General features: G+C 46.1%; 2 protein-coding genes across 10 annotated transcripts in view; both read left to right on the forward strand.

The window, feature by feature from the left end:
• Window positions 1-486: 486 nt before the first annotated feature.
• Window positions 487-5492, forward strand: LOC147238136 (putative N-acetyltransferase camello). Its single transcript, XM_086159680.1, has 2 exons — window positions 487-868; window positions 3429-5492. The coding sequence occupies exon 2, from the start codon at window positions 3495-3497 to the stop codon at window positions 4167-4169; it is 675 nt and encodes a 224-aa protein (XP_086015806.1). The 5' UTR covers window positions 487-868; window positions 3429-3494; the 3' UTR covers window positions 4170-5492.
• Window positions 5493-5678: 186 nt separating this feature from the next.
• Window positions 5679-18274, forward strand: part of dctn1b (dynactin 1b) — a 39788-nt gene continuing 27192 nt past the window's right edge. For 8 of the 9 annotated variants that reach the window (XR_015107121.1, XM_086159604.1, XM_086159614.1 and 5 more), the window contains exons 1-3: window positions 10403-10459; window positions 14511-14762; window positions 16512-16590. Coding sequence is in view for 8 of the 9 variants with exons in the window: in XM_086159604.1 (XP_086015730.1) it covers window positions 10427-10459; window positions 14511-14762; window positions 16512-16590 (364 nt within the window). In the remaining variant the exon portion in view is untranslated. Of the gene's footprint in view, window positions 5834-10402; window positions 10460-14510; window positions 14763-16511; window positions 16591-18274 lie in introns of those variants that run through there. The other variant, XM_086159657.1, reaches the window with a different exon arrangement.

Here is an 18274-nt window from a genome sequence, read left to right on the forward strand (position 1 = left end):
TGAGTGAAATGCATTTAGCATTAACATGTGTGTGGGAGATGAGTGAGTGAAATGCGTGCAACATTAACATGTGTGTGGAAGGTGAAGTTAGAGGCCCATTAAAGATCCTCCTCCAACTCTAAACCGCCCTGCAAAGAAACGCAGTCGCAGGACTTTGCGTGCTAAATTATAGTTTCTCATTTGTTTCTTCCATGTGTGTGATTATCAAAAAAGAAATAAATACACATGTCTTCCCAGTCCTTTTTGATCTTACAACCAAAGTGCATTCAATGACAAAGAACCACAACAACAGCAATAATCATCAGGGGGTCATTTGGCTCTGCAGGCACGCCAGCAGCCTGACGCGACGAGCTGAGCGTGGAGCGCCCGTGGATCGGGCGTGGATCAGGTGGAGGATCGGGGCGTGGATCAGGTGAGGATCGGGGCGTGGATGAGGATCGGAGCGTGGATGTGTCGCGGCTCAAAGACCGCGCAGGTCTGGACTCTCAGCACGGGGGTTCAAGATGCGTTCAGGTTCATCCCAGAAGGTCGAATTTAACCCCATCAATTATCAAGATCTACAATTCCGAGGGCAAAAACGCATCTTCGAATCGACCTTAGGAGTGTCATCTTGATTGGTGTGTGCAGCATCCTGTCGCAGTTAATAAATATCATTTTTTTCTGGTATTAAAGGTGTTTGAATGTCAAGGCGGGACAGTTTTTGTTTAGTATTCGCATTGTATCCGCGGTACTTGAACGCACCGCAGTCGAGGTCAGGAAAGTAATATTGGCGGACGAACCAAACAAGAAGATTTACACCGCGCAGCTTTGCTCCTCGAACAGAAGGTTAAACTACATTAAAAATACTCAACACCACCTACACTAACAGGTAATCTATCCTTTTTATATTTCTTTTTAACCCGGCGGTCTCTTTTCAGAACACACTTAGCGCCTTGTAAGCTAGCGGCTAGCACCCGTGCTAGTTAGCCGTGGCCACGAACACGCGTGTCCGCGGGTCCAGCTCTTCTTCCGGCTCGTCTCTTTCCACGGTACCGCTCACACGCTGGGTCGGACGTCCCTTGTCGCAGTTGGTAGGTGTGGATGTCGGTGTCGGTGCCGGTGCCGGTGCCGGTGCCGGTTCTCCTCATGACGAGGCTCAATAGCGGTCTGGATGCTGCCGGAGGCTGGAGGCTGCGGGGCGGAGGGAGAGCAGGTGTGGAAGAGGCAGCGAGTGGAGACCATGGAGACCATGGAGGAGAAGGAGGAGACCATGGAGACCAAGGAGACCAAGCAGACCAAGGAGGAGAAGGAGGCTAAGGAGGAGAAGGAGACCATGGAGGAGAAGGAGGAGACCAAGGAGAAGAAGAACCTGGACGCTGTGGAGAAGAGGTGGAGAGACAGACTCAAGTATGTTGGAATGGGTGGAGAAAAGTGTCAGGAGTACTACGAGATAGAAGAACATCAGCCAGAAGGAAAGGAAAGGTGGAGGAGACACTGGTCAGATGATCTACAAACACTGACTGTGACCAGAAGACAGGAGGCAGAGCTAGAGGTTGCAGAGATGAAGATGTTGAGGTTCTCTTTGGGAGTGACCAGGATGGAGAGGATCAGGAAGGAGTCCATCAGAGGGACGGCACATGTTAGATGTTTTGGAGAGAAGGTCAGAGAAGCCAGACGGAGATGGTTGGGTCATGGACAGAGGAGGGATAGAGAATATATTGGTAGACGGATGCTGGAACAGGAAGCCCAGAGGAAGAACAGAGAGAAGATGGATGGACGTTGTGAGAGAGGAGGATCCAGAGAATAGGGTGAGATGGAGAAGGTGGACTCGCTGTGGAGACCCTGGAGAGAAGAAGAAGAAGTCAGGTTGCTTTGCACGATTAAAGGGGGCAAAACACAGCAAATGAACGTCTTTGACTTTGTGTCTGCAGAGTTTTTATTTTCTTAATACATATATATTTGTGACTTAATTCTTATTATTTCCCCACGTTAGGAAGCGTATGTTACTGCCTTTCCTAATTATTTGAATGATTCCGTAAAAGATTTAGATGCAAAGTGAATTCTCTTTTCTCCACCCGTGCCCTTGTGTCGTCCTTCTGAGATTGACGTGTCACCGACTCAACATCAACTGTTGTTCAATATGATTCTCAGAACAAGACAAAATTGAATGATGATTCAAAACAATTCGTTATTCCATCAGTCTCAGAGCCGTCTCCTATGGATTTGTTTTTATTAATTTGTCGTTTGTCTATTTTTTTCCTCTGTTTTTGTCTTTGAAAATCCACTTGCTCACTTTTTGTCATGGAGAAAGACATATTAAAACAACTTTTTTGTGTTGGAGATGCCTACAAAATATCTAATGATCAACAATTAAAACAAGGAACTTAAAAACAGTACAAGAAATGTCCTGAAGCCATGAATTCTTTTTATATTCACTTGGTTTACTTGTTTTAAGACATTTCTTAATTTTGTCTATGTAATTTCGTGAATGTTTTCCCATAATCTCTTCCTGATTTCCAGGTTTGTTCTTGACATTTTTTAGCAAATGACTTGTTAATTGTCCACAATACGACTTCATTTTTAATGCATTTCAGTGAAAATTGCATAAGGATATAATTTAGCAAGTCATTTCTTGATTATTTTTTTAACTTTTTCCTTTTTATCATACTAATTTGTCTGCGATATTCAGACACATTTTTTGTTGTGAAGGTGTCCAGATGGAAATTTATTAAAGTGACACAGTAATAAAAGTCGCTGTTGAAGATGAACCCCAGGCTTTTCACCCAAACAGAGAGAAAGCCAGCAGTTATCTGCTGAAATAGAAAAACTGTCAAGTTTTGCCAATAAGGATAAATTCTGATTTACCACTGTGGTTTTTTTTCTTCTGGAAATTAGCAGAGAATCAGGGCTCAAAGCCCTTAGAACAGTTTCAGAACAGTTATTTACTGTGTGTGTGTGTGTGTGTGTGTGTGTGTGTGTGTGTGTGTGTGTGTGTGTGTGTGTGTGTGTGTGTGTGTGTGTGTGTGTGTGTGTGTGTGTGTGTGTGTGTGTGTGTGCGCGCGCGTGCATGCATACACACATACACTGATGTGTATTTTGTAACTTGTATTTGTGTGACGGGTCCTCTTGCATTGACGTATGTTGCTTTCTCTATTGTCAGAAGAAAGTACAGTAGAAAGTAGAAAAGACATCTGATGTCATGACATCATGAGCTAAAGCTGGAGTTGAATGCGTGAAACGATCGTAAAGTATCAAGTCTTCATCAGTCAGAACGTAAATCTATAATCCCATGGATTGACGTTGCCTCCTTTGAAAGAGAGCCTTTGTCATCTGTTGTACGTTCACCTCATTCAAGCTAAATTCAATCCAGATATCAGATCTATGTGTGAGATGTGTTTGGACGTTCTGTGTCGCTCACTTGACCTCCATGCGACCTTCCCACCGTGCAGGAAGTGAAGAAGCCGATCGCGGGCCGAGTCGTTTCCTGCGGTACCGTGGAAGAAGGGGGCCAGGCTATGGCCGGCGTCCAGATCCGGAAGTACCGAGAAGATGACGAAGAGGCGGTGAAGGAGATCTTCCTGTTGGGCATGAGCGAGCACGTGCCCGCGTCCTTCATGCATCTCCTGAAACAGCCCGTCTGCCAGATGGCGCTCATGTGCACGTTCTGCGCTCTGATGGCCAGCTCCAAGTCCTTCCTGCTGCCCGTCCTGGCCGTCACCCTCCTCCTGGCCGGGGCCCGCCAGCTGGTCGTCTACATGTTCGGCCGCTACATCGAGACCTGCCTCCGGGGCGACCTGGACAATATCGTCGAGACGTACCTGCGGCGGAAGGACTCGTGTTTCTGGGTGGCGGAGAGCGAAGGCCAGGTTGTCGGGACGGTGGCGTGCCTCCCTAACGCCAACGCTCCCGAGTGCTTGGAGCTGAAACGCTTGTCCGTGCGCCGCAGTCATCGCGGGATGGGCATCGGGCAGGTTCTGTGTCGGACGGTGGCGGAATTCACCCGCGACAGGGGTTTCGCGGCGGTGGTCCTGTTCACGTCTGTGGTGCAGACGGACGCCCGCAAGCTGTACGAGTACGTCGGCTACCAGAGGATCAGAGAGTTTGTCGTCCCAGAGCTCATCGCCAAAATCATGAACTTCACTCTGATCGAATACAGACTTTATTTCCATGGCGACGCTAAAAGAGACTGAGTGGCGACTGAGTCGCGACTGTCCAGACTTTATCGCATTCTCAGCGCGCGTCCAGTCGAAAGGAACGCGCTGCACGCCTCTCGCGGAAAGTCTGACTTATTTTTCTGGTGACTGGAAGATAGAAGCACTTCTCTCCCACCGACATGCACGGCTGCATGAGCGCTGCGGAGGAAAGGCCTCAAGGTGTGTCGGCTGTTGGCCGTGATCCTCAAAGCTCAAAATAAAAGCCACTAATTCCGACGCTTTCTTTACAAGAATGAATCTGAAAACAGCTTTTTGATTTCATCATTTTATTTTGTCAGGCGGTGAACATGGGAGGCATGACACCAGCTTTGACAGAGTTCTGATGCTAAGTTAGATAGCACATGATAGCATAAACAGAGGCGCATAAATCTTCGAGCTACTCAACTCTGCATCTTTATTTACGGCATCTAATGTCTCAGGACCGATTCATGCCCAAACACAACACAGCAGCTCGATGATTTATAGTTTTCAGATTGGTCGTTAATAACATGTAGAAAATGTCTATTGTTGTACTGATTCTGTGGTTATATTGAACTGCATTTATTTCGGTTTTGTAAACAACATCCACGTCTCCCGGATACTTAGAATAAAAGGACCGATCTGCACTCTTCCCTGTTTTTTTATGCAATGTAGTTTTCGGTCTTTTGGTTGGATGTCGTCGGACAAAAACAAATGAAGAAATGTCACCGTATTGGCAAGGCACTTCAGTCCGGATATGATGGTTGTGTCCTTTAAAAAAAAAGAAATGTATTCTTACTCAAGAACACCAAGCAAACATGGTGAGTGTGTCGCCCACACAGCCAGGCGGCTGGTAGTTTCACCTTATTTTGATGAAACAAAGCCTTCAAAACCTTTAAGTGATGGAAAAGGCATCCGGAACCTTCACCTCATGTATTTCATGAGAGCACGTGTATTTCAAAATATGCACTCATGATACTGAAAAGAAAATCAAGAGACTTTGTCACAGGAAAAGAGATTTGTCCAAACCCGTTAAGGGATCATTTATTTGAAGCTTGAAAGTGAAAGCAGTTGAGTGTCCCTGTTTTCTCTTGTCTTTGGGTTTAAACCTGGCCAGCATTCTGGTGTCCACAGCTGATCTGCACTTTGCTCTTCATCTAAAAAATACATCTTCAGCTTCCTCATTTCTATTTCGTTTTGCTTTTCTTTTATTCAACGTATCAGTTTTTATATTTCTGTTTTTTTTTTTGCTTCTGCATTGCTTCTTTAAATTTGTATTCTCTGCAGAAATGTGTAAAAAAAATACTTAAATAAAAGAGAAACAGCTCTTCAATTATCAAAGACACGGGATGATTTAATTCCTGGATCCAGGCTTTCTCGATCTGGATCTGGATCTGGATCTGGATCTGGATCTGGAGCTGCCGGTTCCCTTCCAGCCGCAGCACGCAGGCAGCAGCCCGGACAGGCGGGACAGGACAACCCGGAGAGGACAACCGGGGCAGGACAGCCCGGAGAACCAGGACAACCGGGACAACCGGGACATCCCGGGTAGGACAGCCGGGGTTGGGCGGCCGGACAGGCGGGACAGGCGCGACAGGCCGGCCGGAAAGTGTCCGCCGCTCCGCGGATGGACGCAGCTCAACCGTTAGCTGGATATTATTTATTATTAGGATTAAAAAAAGGTAAGAATTAGACAACTGTCGCCGCCTCTTCTGCGAACTTGATTTAACTCTGCACACACACACACACAAATATATTTATATATAAATATGTATTTTTCTGATGTTTTTGTTGACATAAAGTGTGTATTGGAGGCTTTCTCAGAGGGATGCATGCTAACCGCTACCGTTGCTAGCAGTTGGTCAGGGAGTGTCCCGTGACACCGTGATATAGCCGACAACAAAAATGGATTAATATCATATTGAAATATTAAATAAAACCATTTTAGCGTCCAAACGATCCCGTATTAAGAGTTATGGGTGTTACTGCCATGAAAGAGGCTTTGTCCAGCTGTAATAGATGTTAAAGTGGATCCCGGAGGGCTAATCCCGAAGCGACCATTAGCAAGGGTTAATTCCCCGTGAACGACAATCTTAATTCCACAGTTTTTCACGATTTTATCGATCCAAATCGTCCAGTCTGCTTCATGAAATATATGCGTGGATATTGCCACACCCACGACCCCCTTTGTATTTCTAGCTGCACCTGCCGAACATTAGCCCGTTCCCTTTTCAAGCGAAATAACCTTCTCTATTTGTCGCTACGATGCTTTACATTGGATTGTTTAACACACTAGATGGCACCAAATATCTCGATCCAACTCAAACACACGGATTTTGGGCGAGCAGTGTGAACGGTGAAATGTACTCTGGAGTATTGGATGCAAAATTACACATGATACACGCTTGCTGTCATATGAAGAATGGTTTTAATGTCCCTGGAAGGAGGCCGCAGAGCTGCAACTCATGGACACTCACTGCAGGGAAGCGCTGAGTCCAAGTGAGCCTTTTCCACGCTCACAGATGACCTGTTTCATGTGGATTGTCCGTGACATGTTCGAATATCATGAGGATGCACGTGATGATCGAGAATCTCCTGATCGAGTGGATTATTTCAAACTCCACAATGACAAATACAGCTGCGTGTCAAAGCTAATGAGAATTCATGTGGAGTCGCTTGAATGTGGAAAAAAGCCTCTGTCTGTTTGCCAGTTAGATCTAAACTATAGATCAATTTGAAAACGTCAGCCGTGTCGCTTCCCTTCAGTTTGCTCCCATTAACCTACTGTGTGTGTTTGGTCTGCGAGAGGAAAGCGGAGGCGACTCGTGCAGAAAGACTCCCGTTGGAATCCAACCGGGGACCTCCTTCTTATTCGGAATAAGAAGGTGCCGACCGCCTTTTTAACAATATGGAGAAAATCCGTGGTTCAGCTGCACCAAAAAGTCAATATATGGTCATATCACAACAATCATTCAGCCTAATCTAACCTAAAAATCAGCAAGAAATGTTCACAAGGTCAGCAGGAGATAGCTCGAAAAAAGGCCCGAAAATCTGAAAATGATTTTGTTATAACATTCTATATGAGTCTGATATAACCTGGAAAACAGCAAGAAGGGATCAAAGAATGCAGCAGGCGATTGTTTTTTTTTTTTTCTATTTCATTTTAGGCTAAATGGGTAACCTTGGTATCCTTGAGCATGGGCTGTTTGTCTCTTTGGCGATCTTTAATAAATTGAACACTTTATACTGAGTACAGAGATCTCGAGGAGAAGAAGAGACTGAAGAGATAAATTGATGATTCACTTGTTTGTAAGGCTGAAATGAGGCCCTGAGCTAATGGTGCCGCAAACTCCCCGAGCGCGTGAAAAGGATGATTTTACCTTGACGGGTCCCGGCCACGGTTGTGTCATCCAGATTCCCAGACGGCGTCCTGGAATCTGGATGGGGTGTCGGTCAGATGAATCAGATGAATCAGATGAATGAGATGTGGGTCCACGGCTCCGGTCCCGGCGCCCGGCCGGTCCGCCCTGTGTTACATCAGTATCCCGCTGATCCGGTGACCGTCTGTCTCTTCGGTTCGTCCTTGTCCTGCGCTCGCTGGCAGAGTCTGTGAATAGCGGTGGAGTGCCCCCTCCCCAACCCTCTACAATTTGTTCTTTTTCTCCTCGTTCTTCCTTTTTGGGCCGTGGAAGGTCCCGTCTCCTCCCCTCCCTCCTGTTGGTTCGGTCCTCCTCATTTGCATAAATGGGTGCAAAGAGACTGCAGAGGTATATATTGTAACTCTAGTTTTACACGTCAAATGATTTAGCTTTTCCAGGATTCTTTTTTTTTTTGATATTATCGAACAATAGTAGATTTTTATGGACATTTTACTGTACATGCATGTTTTTCCCCCAGATATTAGGGTGAATCAGTGATTATCAATTATCGTTATTATTAGACTGAGAAGTCAACTGAAAAGGTCAAACTGTACATGAACAGAAACGAAGCAACAACTTTGAAAATGAGCAACAAATCACCAAAACCCAACTAATGAAAATAGCAAAATAGACTTTTCTTGAAAAGTAATCGATCGTTTTCATGAAATGACTTGTCGTTTTTTAGGAAGTCCCATCAAATGTCTACTTTCATGTGAAAGATGTTGAAAATCAACAAGCCACGGACAAAACAAGTTGTCTCAAAGCAGCTTCATGAAAGACTTTGCCTGAAGCCTTTATCATATTTATCCTTTCCTAAGAACATCTGTAATCTCAGCAAATTATGACCTAAAAAGAATTCAAGTAATTAATTACTAGAAATATCCTCCAGGAAATGTACTATAGAGAAATTGCAGCAAAACTTTTAAAAAGAAAATCACTCAAAAATAATCAACAAATGATCAAAATATACAAGAAACAACTGAAAAGTGTCCATAAATACCTAGAGGTTTCCAGAATGTTTTCCCCAGACATCCCACTGAAGGCCCAGCCGTCCACGACTCCCGCCATAACAACACCCTTTGACACACTTTGAATGGAGCCCCATTCAAAGTCTGAAAACTCGGAAACTTTCAAAGTCAGAAACTCCGCAGCTTTTGCTTCGGCTGCAGAAAGATGACCAAACGTTTCAGTTGGTTGATAAAAGGCCGTTAATCCCGGCTCTGCCGCGCGCTCAGCCCGCTCGCCGCTCGTCACCTGGCTCTTTGTGCTCCGAGGCGAATAGTGAAGCATCATCAAACTGGAGTTGAACCGGTTCACCCCTGGGTTTGCAGTGAACCCGCTCGGCACTTCTCATTCTGAGGCAGGACGTGTCCCGGCCTCCGGCTGCCGGCGGCGGAAGCCAAGCCAAGTCCTTTCGGAGGAAAGTGTGACGGACTTCCAATTCAAGCCTTTGAATGTTAATGTCGGCGTTAAAGCCGGCCTCTTTTACCCGTTGCTCTGCCCATCTGTGCTTCTGAAACCCCATGGCTCATTTAAGAGTAGAGAGGAGTTTATATTTTCAACTAGATAATGGTATAAGGTACTCAGTATTGCTTTCCATGCCACGGCTACGGGGAAAAAGGTTGTGGTCTCAAGAAACTGCCTGGTGATCACGTAGAAGTTCTGCAAACAGACTCATTCCAAATCAAATGGTAAAGAATATGAAAATGGTAATGAGATAAAAACAACGAAGCAGCTCTGAATTGTCGCCCGTGTCCACCAGCGTGGAGGCTGCGTCTGATCGCTCATCTGATTTTAGGATCATTTTGATTTTGTGTTCACTGATTTCAAACCCGGAGGTGACGAAGCTTTTCCCGGTATAAACCGATGCGGTTCACAAGATATTTTTCTGGCATGTTGTCGCTTCACCTATCGCTCACTCAAGATTTCTTAGTTTCACCTTTGCCTTTTCCGTCTGTGCGTTGAAAATCCGTCGCGTCGCCGTGTTACTTTGGATGGGCCTCGTCACTCTTTTGAAGGCCGACCGTTTTATAAACTCCCTCTGATCCGTCCAAGTCAGTCTGTGCGCTCCGGACAGCAGCCGTGCAGAGGAAAAATGAACCGGACGTTTTTACGACAGCGACAAAGAATTCATTTTCAGGTTTTAATTATGTAAATGATTTAAACGAGGTCATGTAAGTGAAGCCTCGTCAGGTCCCCTGTATTTTAAAGACGCCACTTGCTTCGGAATAGAAGTAGAATCAGTCGGTAGTTATTCGCGGTTCGATTTCCGGATGGCGTCCAACTAGTCTCTCGATATATATCGTGTTATTTATTGTCTTGGCTTTGCCTCGCTCTGTTCTACAGCTGTCAAATCAGGGGAATGTTGGAATAATGACTAACTGTGAGTATTTTAGCGTGGGAGCGCGCAGGCTTTAGGACCCAGCGGTGTGTCGGTGTGGTCCTGCCTTCCTCCTGCACAAACCATCGCAGACACTAGCGCAGCGCCTTGCTGCCACTCAGCTGATGCGTCCACTTTTACCCCCTTCTCTTCGTCGTGCCGTTTTTCCCCCGCGCTCCATTCATCCCCAGGGGTGGATCGGCATCGTCTACCCCCTCGGAAACTTCCCGACGGAGCCGGCGCCCCCACCCCTCACGCCCGTCACAGGCCAAAGAGGAGGAGGGAAGGGGGGAGTTTCGCAAGGAATCAGAGGGGATGGTGTGATTCTGTGAGGAGACTCTACGGCGGCATCACCGCGCATCCGTCTCCTCCACCCCCTTCCCGGCCGTCCCGATAACACGCTCCTCGAGTCGCTCGGATCTGGGTCTGGGTGGGAGCGGGGGGGCGGGGGGGGGTTGTCTCGACAGCCAAAAAACATGTCCCAGACTAGGAGGAGCACGTATACCCGGGTGAGTGTGCGCGTGGGCGTGTGCGTTTGCGAGCGTGCTGGTGCGTAAGGTGTTTACCCACGTACGTGAATGAGTGAGCCGGATTGCCTGCGTTTCACTTGTACGCCGTCGGGTCCGATTCATCCCGGTCGCGGTCGGGTCCCCGTCGATCCCCCGCTCCATGCGTAACGCCGGGGTTACTAATCCATCGCACCGCCGCACCAACCCTGTCTGAACCGTCGCGTCTTTGTTCGCCACGGACGCCCCTCTGGGCTTGACGTGGCCGCGGCCGTGTCGGGGTTCAGACCCGACGGACCCTTCATGGGGTGCACGACGATGCATGTCAGGCAGGTAATTGGGTCACGGGGCATTTGTGCGAGCGGCAGACGCCGGACTGGCTGTAGACTTCCTGTTTGTCAGGCTGCTTCCCTGTCAGCAGGAGCCATGACATCAGCACCACTGTTTCTGGATTTCTCAGCTGCAAGTCTTTCTCGTCAGAAGAGAAATGTCGCGTTCCTTCTAAAACACAGGTTTTTAGCCCATCCCTGCTGTTTTTAAGGCCATTTCTTTATTGATCAATACTTACTGACTTTTCTTTTGTACAGATTGTGACTATGTGGTGTGTTTTTTGTTTAATCCTCTGATTTTTGAGGTCATCTTTGTCCCCTTTATTTGTCATTTCTCAGTGATGTTTAGTTCAAACCCCACTTATTTTTAGTCAGTGTGTTGCAGATTTTTGTAATGTCATTGATTGTTGACATTTGTATTTTTCTTCCTGATCTTCCAGGAAAATGCACATTGATTGGTGGTGATTTAGCATTTTTCAGTATTATTTTACAGCCAATCAGACGGCAGCTGTGGATGATTTACAACCGATTTGAAAGTAAAGGGAGCCGTAACAGCTTTGGTTAAACACATGCCGTATTACAGTTTTACCCCGTTAGCTGTCAGTCGGAGCGCACGTGTTGTAAGACTAGAGAGATACTAAATAATTCAGCGCGGCCTCAAGCGCATGGCAAACAAGTCGCAGCAATCACCCAAACAATAATTAAAGCTGTACTGCAAGGCGGAGGCAGACCCATTAAAACACACGTTTGGTTCGATTATTTCGTGATTTACGAAAGAGCCTTTTGAACACAGCGGATGTCCGATCGCAGGTCGTTGCGTCGGCCTCGAAGCGGAAAACGCGCAACGCAACTGTTGTTGCACGGACTAAAGTATGGCTTAGAGGATCGTGGCCAGACTTTGAAATGCCGGACAAAGACAGAGTGAAAATGTGTAAGTGAGGTTGGAGCTCAGCTCGCTAGACTTGCAGCCATCACATGCAGCCAGGCTTTACATAACTGCTGCTACAAAGCTCTGAATAATGAAGGGGTGAGAAGAAATCATCTGCAATGGTTTCCACGGGAGGTGGACACACAAGTGGAGAGCACTGCTACCAAGAGACACACACTTCTATCTCACCAAGATTATTTCCTTTGTACAAGAGGTAAACAGCAGAAGGTCCCTGCTCTTGTCTTAGCACACAGTCTGTGGTTTAACTGCTGGAGCCAGTGATGAAAGTCCCTGTTGAGAAATATGAATGTAAATCAGGCAAAACACAGCTAAGAACTAGCACCGTCTTGAGGCTTATGTGTAAACATTTTTGGGGAGCGTCGGGTTTGTGATCATTAAAATTCTCCAAGAGATTGTAAGAGGGCCACAACACCACGCACATATTCAGAAACAAAGCTCTCCTTATGCGTCGACATTCCAATGTATAGTTTTCTTGGAGTTAACCCGAGTCCGACTGCGGATCTCTGGAGCTCGAAATTCAGGCCCACGTTACTTGAGAAGTCCTATATTTCATTTAAATGTTTGGGCTGTGTGCTAGAGTGACAGATCCATCTCCAGAGATTGCCCTCTGTCATTTTTAGCTTGATTGCCACAATGAAAGCTGTGGAATTGCAGTGTTGACGGGCTTTAACAGTTCAATAACAAACCCACGTGACGCATCTAGACAAAGCCGTTGGATTTTTGTGTCTCGGTCCCGGTTTTGACTTGAGCCGGATGACTTTGGATGAATACCAGAGTTAAGTCAAACTCTCAACTCAATGGAGGGCAAGGCTTGAATGAGCGAGTGGCACGATACTCTACATTGGGCTTGTTTTTGTCACCGGTCGTGTTTGGTGAAGCTAAATTATCTGCATTGACGTGTTCGTAGGCAGACGCTTCTCCGGGTCGAGGCCGTCTCAGAGAACGTCGGATCGGGAAACGCGGTCGGTACCGGCAGTCCAGTTCCCCAGTCCTACGTCAGTGCGACCTCTGAACAGCCATTCACGTGAGCTTTGTGCGCTGATGAGATTATAATGCCAGTGGAGCAAAATGAAATCATCCGTCTAAGAGCCGCAGATTCATACAAGAGAAGCCGGTCAGGTGACGGAGGCTCAGTGAGGATCTAACGGACATCATCTCTTACTCACCTTTGGATCAGCCGGCCTGAGTGTCTTCCAAGTTTTCTGGTGAGATGAGTTATGTATGATGCCATCATGATGGTTGGCCCGGCACTCTGGGATAAATCCTGGATGGTCTCTTACGATATCAATATTGTTTCTGTTTCTGTAACCTGATTTTGCCCGGATGGAGGCGCTTGTGCCGACGTTTTGCTCGATCCAGTCTCGCGCCTGCTCACATTTTACCAATGTCGGAATCATCGTGATGTCGAGGAAAGGTCTGAAAAGTCAAAGCCAGTGAGATATTTCACTGTCCTCGAAGGGGCCGGTGAATGTTTGAATCCAAAAGTCAAAAAGTATTTGGACTGTCAGAACAACGGCATCATTGATTGCTGCCAGTACACTGGGTTTGACCTCTCCAGAAACCAGTGTAGCGCAAGACAAATAGACCCATGATTACCGATGTTGTTATTGTTGTTGTTGTTTTTCTGTTTTTAAATCCATGTTTCATAGCAAAAGAAATGGCAAAACTAAGGTTTAGAGAAAATTCCTTGTAAGAAGGGTTTTATTAGAGGGTGACCTGAATGCAGCACATTTTCTGATCCATTATCTAAATCTGTGAGATGTTTATTTGGAGTCAAACAACAGCACATAGGCGGTGTGTGTTGAGAGTGAGCCCAAGGAGAGTCTGAGTAATAATATCTGTTCGTCTCTGAGCGGCTCTGCTGAGTCACCATCACTTCTAGGACGCCGTAAATTGGGTTACGAAGGATTATTGCAGTCGAAAAGATGTCAGTTTTGTGTAAATTTACTTTATTCTTGATGCAAAACTAAAAGGTTAGGATTTCCGGGTTCTGCCGGACAATGGATTACTGTAGGAATTTGTCTCATCAGCTGAGAAAACAGGCAGGCAGGACATTTAAAGTGAGGGATAAAGATGGGACCTCCAGTTCTAACTCTGCTACTGGACGCAGCTTATCGGTCTGAAGGCTGCTTTCAGTCGGACCGTGTCAACAAGCCCTTTTACTGCAGGACACCTTTGTGAAGCTGCCGTACGTCCTGCACTCTTTATCCTGACCGTTTACAAATCCACGGGTTAAATGTGAATCGAGAAGATATCAACTGCTACTTTCTGCTGCCGAAACACCACCCAATGAAAAGATGTTGTCAATGATCACAATAAACATGGTAAAAAAATGATAGCGATGACACTCGATGTGTAAAAGATGTGTGTGCTCACCTGCACTGTTTAGATGTTGACATTGGGTTGGATGGAGGTCATAGTGGCCGTGCCAGGATGTCGCACGGTGCTGTGAACTAATCTAATGTCAATCAAACAGACCTAAGGGGAACTCTTGAGGTCCGATGATGACGTTTGGACGGTCTGACATTTTTAACTACAACATAAGACTCCTGTCGTGGCAAGCGGACTCGAATTTCTTCACGTTTCCCCCTCGTCCGAGAGGCTCCTTCAGATCCGGTTGAGAGTGCTGCGCGGAGGTTCTCGCCGACTCAACGCTCGCGTTCAAATTCAGTCGAACGTCGGAGTCGGACGTTACCATGGCAACAGCCGATGTCACGTTTCTCCCGCCCGTCGTCGTTTTGAAACGCTCCCTTGTGTTATTTCCCGTCCCGCACAGACCACCAGCAGCGGCAGCAGCAGGATGAGCTCGGACGGGGGCGGCCGGCCCGTCAAGGTGGGCTCCCTGGTGGAGGTGATCGGGAAGGGGCAGCGCGGCACGGTGGCCTACATCGGAAACACCCTCTTCGCCTCCGGGAAGTGGGTGGGTGTCATTCTGGACGAAGCCAAGGGCAAGAACGACGGCACCGTCCAGGGGAAGCGCTACTTCACCTGTGAGGAGAACCACGGGATATTTGTGAGACAGTCGCAGGTAACCTCAGATCTTCTCACACTTAATCAATACGTTTGACGCTCGAGATCTTCTATTTTTACTACCTGATAATGGGTGCAAAATATCTATATTTGTCAAATTTCAAAAAAGCAGACATGACTTAAAAAGCTACAAAACATCGTCCTCAACGTCAGCCTTAAATGATCAAAAGGATGCGAAAAAGGAACCCAGAAATAATGACAAAGATTTTACTGAAATGGCTTTTAAGGTCTTTAGTAATGCTTTTGCATATTTCTTTATCTGAATGGTTATGGATCACTTCTCACTGCAGCTGCAAAACATCTGTAAATCAGGAAGTAGTTTCGTTATAATTGCAGAAGATTTCACCCGGGGGAAAGACAAACAATAAAATCACATCCAATGTTCTTTTTGAAGTCAATATCAGTATGAGAAGTGTAGTAATCAGTGTGACTTTGGTTGCTCTTCTTCGGTACCTAGATGTCATTTCTCAGCCTTTTCTTTTTCTGTCCCTTGTAGTTCCTGCTGCTCCTCCAGCCTCACTTTAAAGTGGGTTTCCCACTTTGAGAGACGCTGGAGTCTCAGTTTTCCTTTCTTTCCACGCAGTGTTTTTGTGTGGGTGCTGATCATTCCCCCGCAGCCTCAGGCTGCCGCCTGCCGCTCTTCTGCTGCCATCAAAAACAGCTCAAAATGTCCAAAGAACATTGTTTCCCCATTTCCCAGTGACACGCGCTCCATTTACCGTGGCCTGGAGCGCAAAGGCACCGCCGCAGTGTCAAGGTGTTGTGTTGGCGATTTATATTCATGGGCAAACTTTAAAAAGTCTTGTTGGTCCTGGTGCTTCATGACGTGCTCATGGCTCGAGGGCTTCATTCTTTTTTCACACATTCTCTTTGATGAAATGATAATACAAAACAGAATCAAGAAAGCACACTGCAAAAGGATCTCTTTCAGATAGAATAAAAAAACTGTTGTCATCCTCCCATTTTTCTTGTTATTGTAGAGCCTGAAATATAAGGGAATAAAAAAAGGTGGCCTTAAAAACAAGTGATGAACAACCAAAGAGGTTCTCCTGCCACGTGATGTTTGGGAGATTTATTTTGGTCAACGTAGCTGTTGGTACGAGTGGCCCTGACGTGGACGCCACAACTTTCATCCCACCAAATATTGATGTGTAACAGCTATAATGTCAAAAAAAGGAAATAAATATGAATATAAATATGAGTATAAATAGAAAGGCAGAAGACAGGATATAGCAAGACAAAAAAAAATCACTAATACATGGACAGCAGATGAATAGACAACAGACAATGATAACAACAACAAACAAATCAGGGACGGCACTGGGAGACATTAAGGAACTCCTTTATCGATACCTGTTATTACTGGTTGCTATCAGATCCAGTCATGAGTTTGTTAATCTGGTAAAATTGGTTGTAATTACACACACACACACACACACACACACACACACACACACATGTCTTGATCAGTGGCTGTCTAAGTGTAGTATTACTCATCATTTTCCTCATGTCTGGGCTTGAAAGCCTATCTGACCCTGAGCGTCCCTGCAGTGCAGTTGTAAATGTTGCCATGGTGATGAGAAGAAATGACGATGCACTGAGCTAGTGCTGTGAGAGCGATCCTCAATTAACCAGATGTTTCCTTTTTTCTCTTCTTTGGCACGGCTTCATCAGCTCTGCCACCTCTGTGAGAGAAATAATCTGCCGTGAACATGATTTCCGTGACCTGACGGTCTGTCTGTGTCAGATCCAGCTGGTGGACGAAGCTGCAGACACCACGTCCCCCGAGACGCCCGAGCCCAGCGCCGCCAAGGTGCCCAAGAGAGGTGAGGCGTACCGACGCCGAGGGCTGATGGCTTTGTCCTTGGTCTCTCCTGGCCGTGGGGAATTTGGATTTGCCCGAACCTGTCCTCGCTCCAAAACATTCAGTGGTTTATGAAAGACAAGAAACAAAGTATTGGAGAAAGAAAAAAGAAGAAAAGCGTATTGCGAGAGACAAACGCAAACCTTTTCACGAGAAGTTACTCTCATCTAAATTGTGTCAGTTTTTGTCATTATTTTCATCAGTCAAAGCCGGGCAGATAATATCTGGATGTCCAAGCACCACAGTCCCATCACACACAGCGTCTGCTCAGATGCAACCGAGCCCCTTCATGGGACGGGAATGATATCCTGTAGGAAACCAGTAGGAGAACATTTGGATTTTAACGGAGCATCACCATCTTTCCCCACAAAGCCGACCGACCTCGGCTCGTCCCACCTGGGCTTCAATGCTGCCGGTGACGGACAGCAAACTTAGGACAGCCTTTCACAACCTTTTTTGTCTCTCCATGAATTTGTACGTGTGGTACAACCAAATAAATTACAATATAGTAAGTAAATAGCAGTAAAACAAAATAGCCTCAGTGAGCTCAATATCAATGTAAAGTATTCAGATCTCATCACTGAGCATTATATAATAAGCTGCGGTTCCCTTGAACGTTTGACCACCAACATGTCCACTGATGTGGTAATGGACGGTGGAGCACCTTAATATTGAAATGATGCCCACGTTTTGATCCACTTCCATGAAGTGTGTCGCTCTTGCAAAAATAGTCTTTGGATAAAAAGATGATGCTTGGAATCACAGCTGCTGAAACGGACTGATGTTTACACCTGACAGCTTCATTTCAACAAGGTCATGGACCAGGTCGTCCTCAGTAAGAGGGAGGATTTTGAAACCGCGGAGATCATTAGGATGCATGCCTGAGGTTTCACTTTTTAAATGCAATCTCAATGACTTGATCAGTCAGAGAATAACGTTTATAATAGCCGATAACTGCAGAACAGCCGAGTTGAGACGGTTTGCTGATCAAGTTGTGGTTAATACAACTATATCATCAGATGATTATTACTGGAACAAACATCTAGTCTCCATATAATTCCTGTGCTCTGCATCTGTCTCATGTAGCTCAGTGGTAGAGTGCATGCTTCCCATGTTCGAGGTCCTGGGTTCAGTTCTTGGCATCTCCACTTTAAATCACTTTGGATAAAAGCGTCCACCAAATGACTGTAAGGCCATGTCGTGCACGTGGTTGTTCCCATGCTTCTGCTCCGTTGCTGGTGGGAAAAGTATGGGTTGATCGGTCATTCACCATGTTTGGTGAATACTTCTCCTTTTCCTTATTCACTTGAAACATCATTTAAATTATCAGGTCGTTTTTTTGGGAAAATATGGGCAACAACTTCATTGCTATTTTTTGGAAGTAGAATCCAAGAATAGAATACAGTCATTTGGCAGATGTTTTATCCAAAGCGACTTACAATGGAGATGTTGGGGAAGCATGCGCTCTACCACGGAGCTACATGTTCACGTACCTGCCGACACACCTCATTTTAAAACAATGACATGCAATATAACATCCATCCATCCATCCATCCATCCATCCATCCATCCATCCATCTGGGGATGCTGGAACCTTTCCCATCTGTCTTCAGGCTGAGTCATTCTACAGACGAACAATCATTCAC

The sequence above is a fragment of the Fistularia commersonii genome, chromosome 1, assembly GCF_037954325.1.
Source record: "Fistularia commersonii isolate RoL2024-O1a breed Wild chromosome 1, RoL_Fcom_v1.0, whole genome shotgun sequence".
Taxonomy (NCBI): Eukaryota; Metazoa; Chordata; class Actinopteri; order Syngnathiformes; family Fistulariidae; genus Fistularia; species Fistularia commersonii.

Excerpts from the sequence above, each read along its gene's own strand:
- LOC147238136 (XM_086159680.1), top strand. The coding sequence starts at position 3,495 with ATGGCCGGCGTCCAGATCCGGAAGTACCGAGAAGATGACGAAGAGGCG.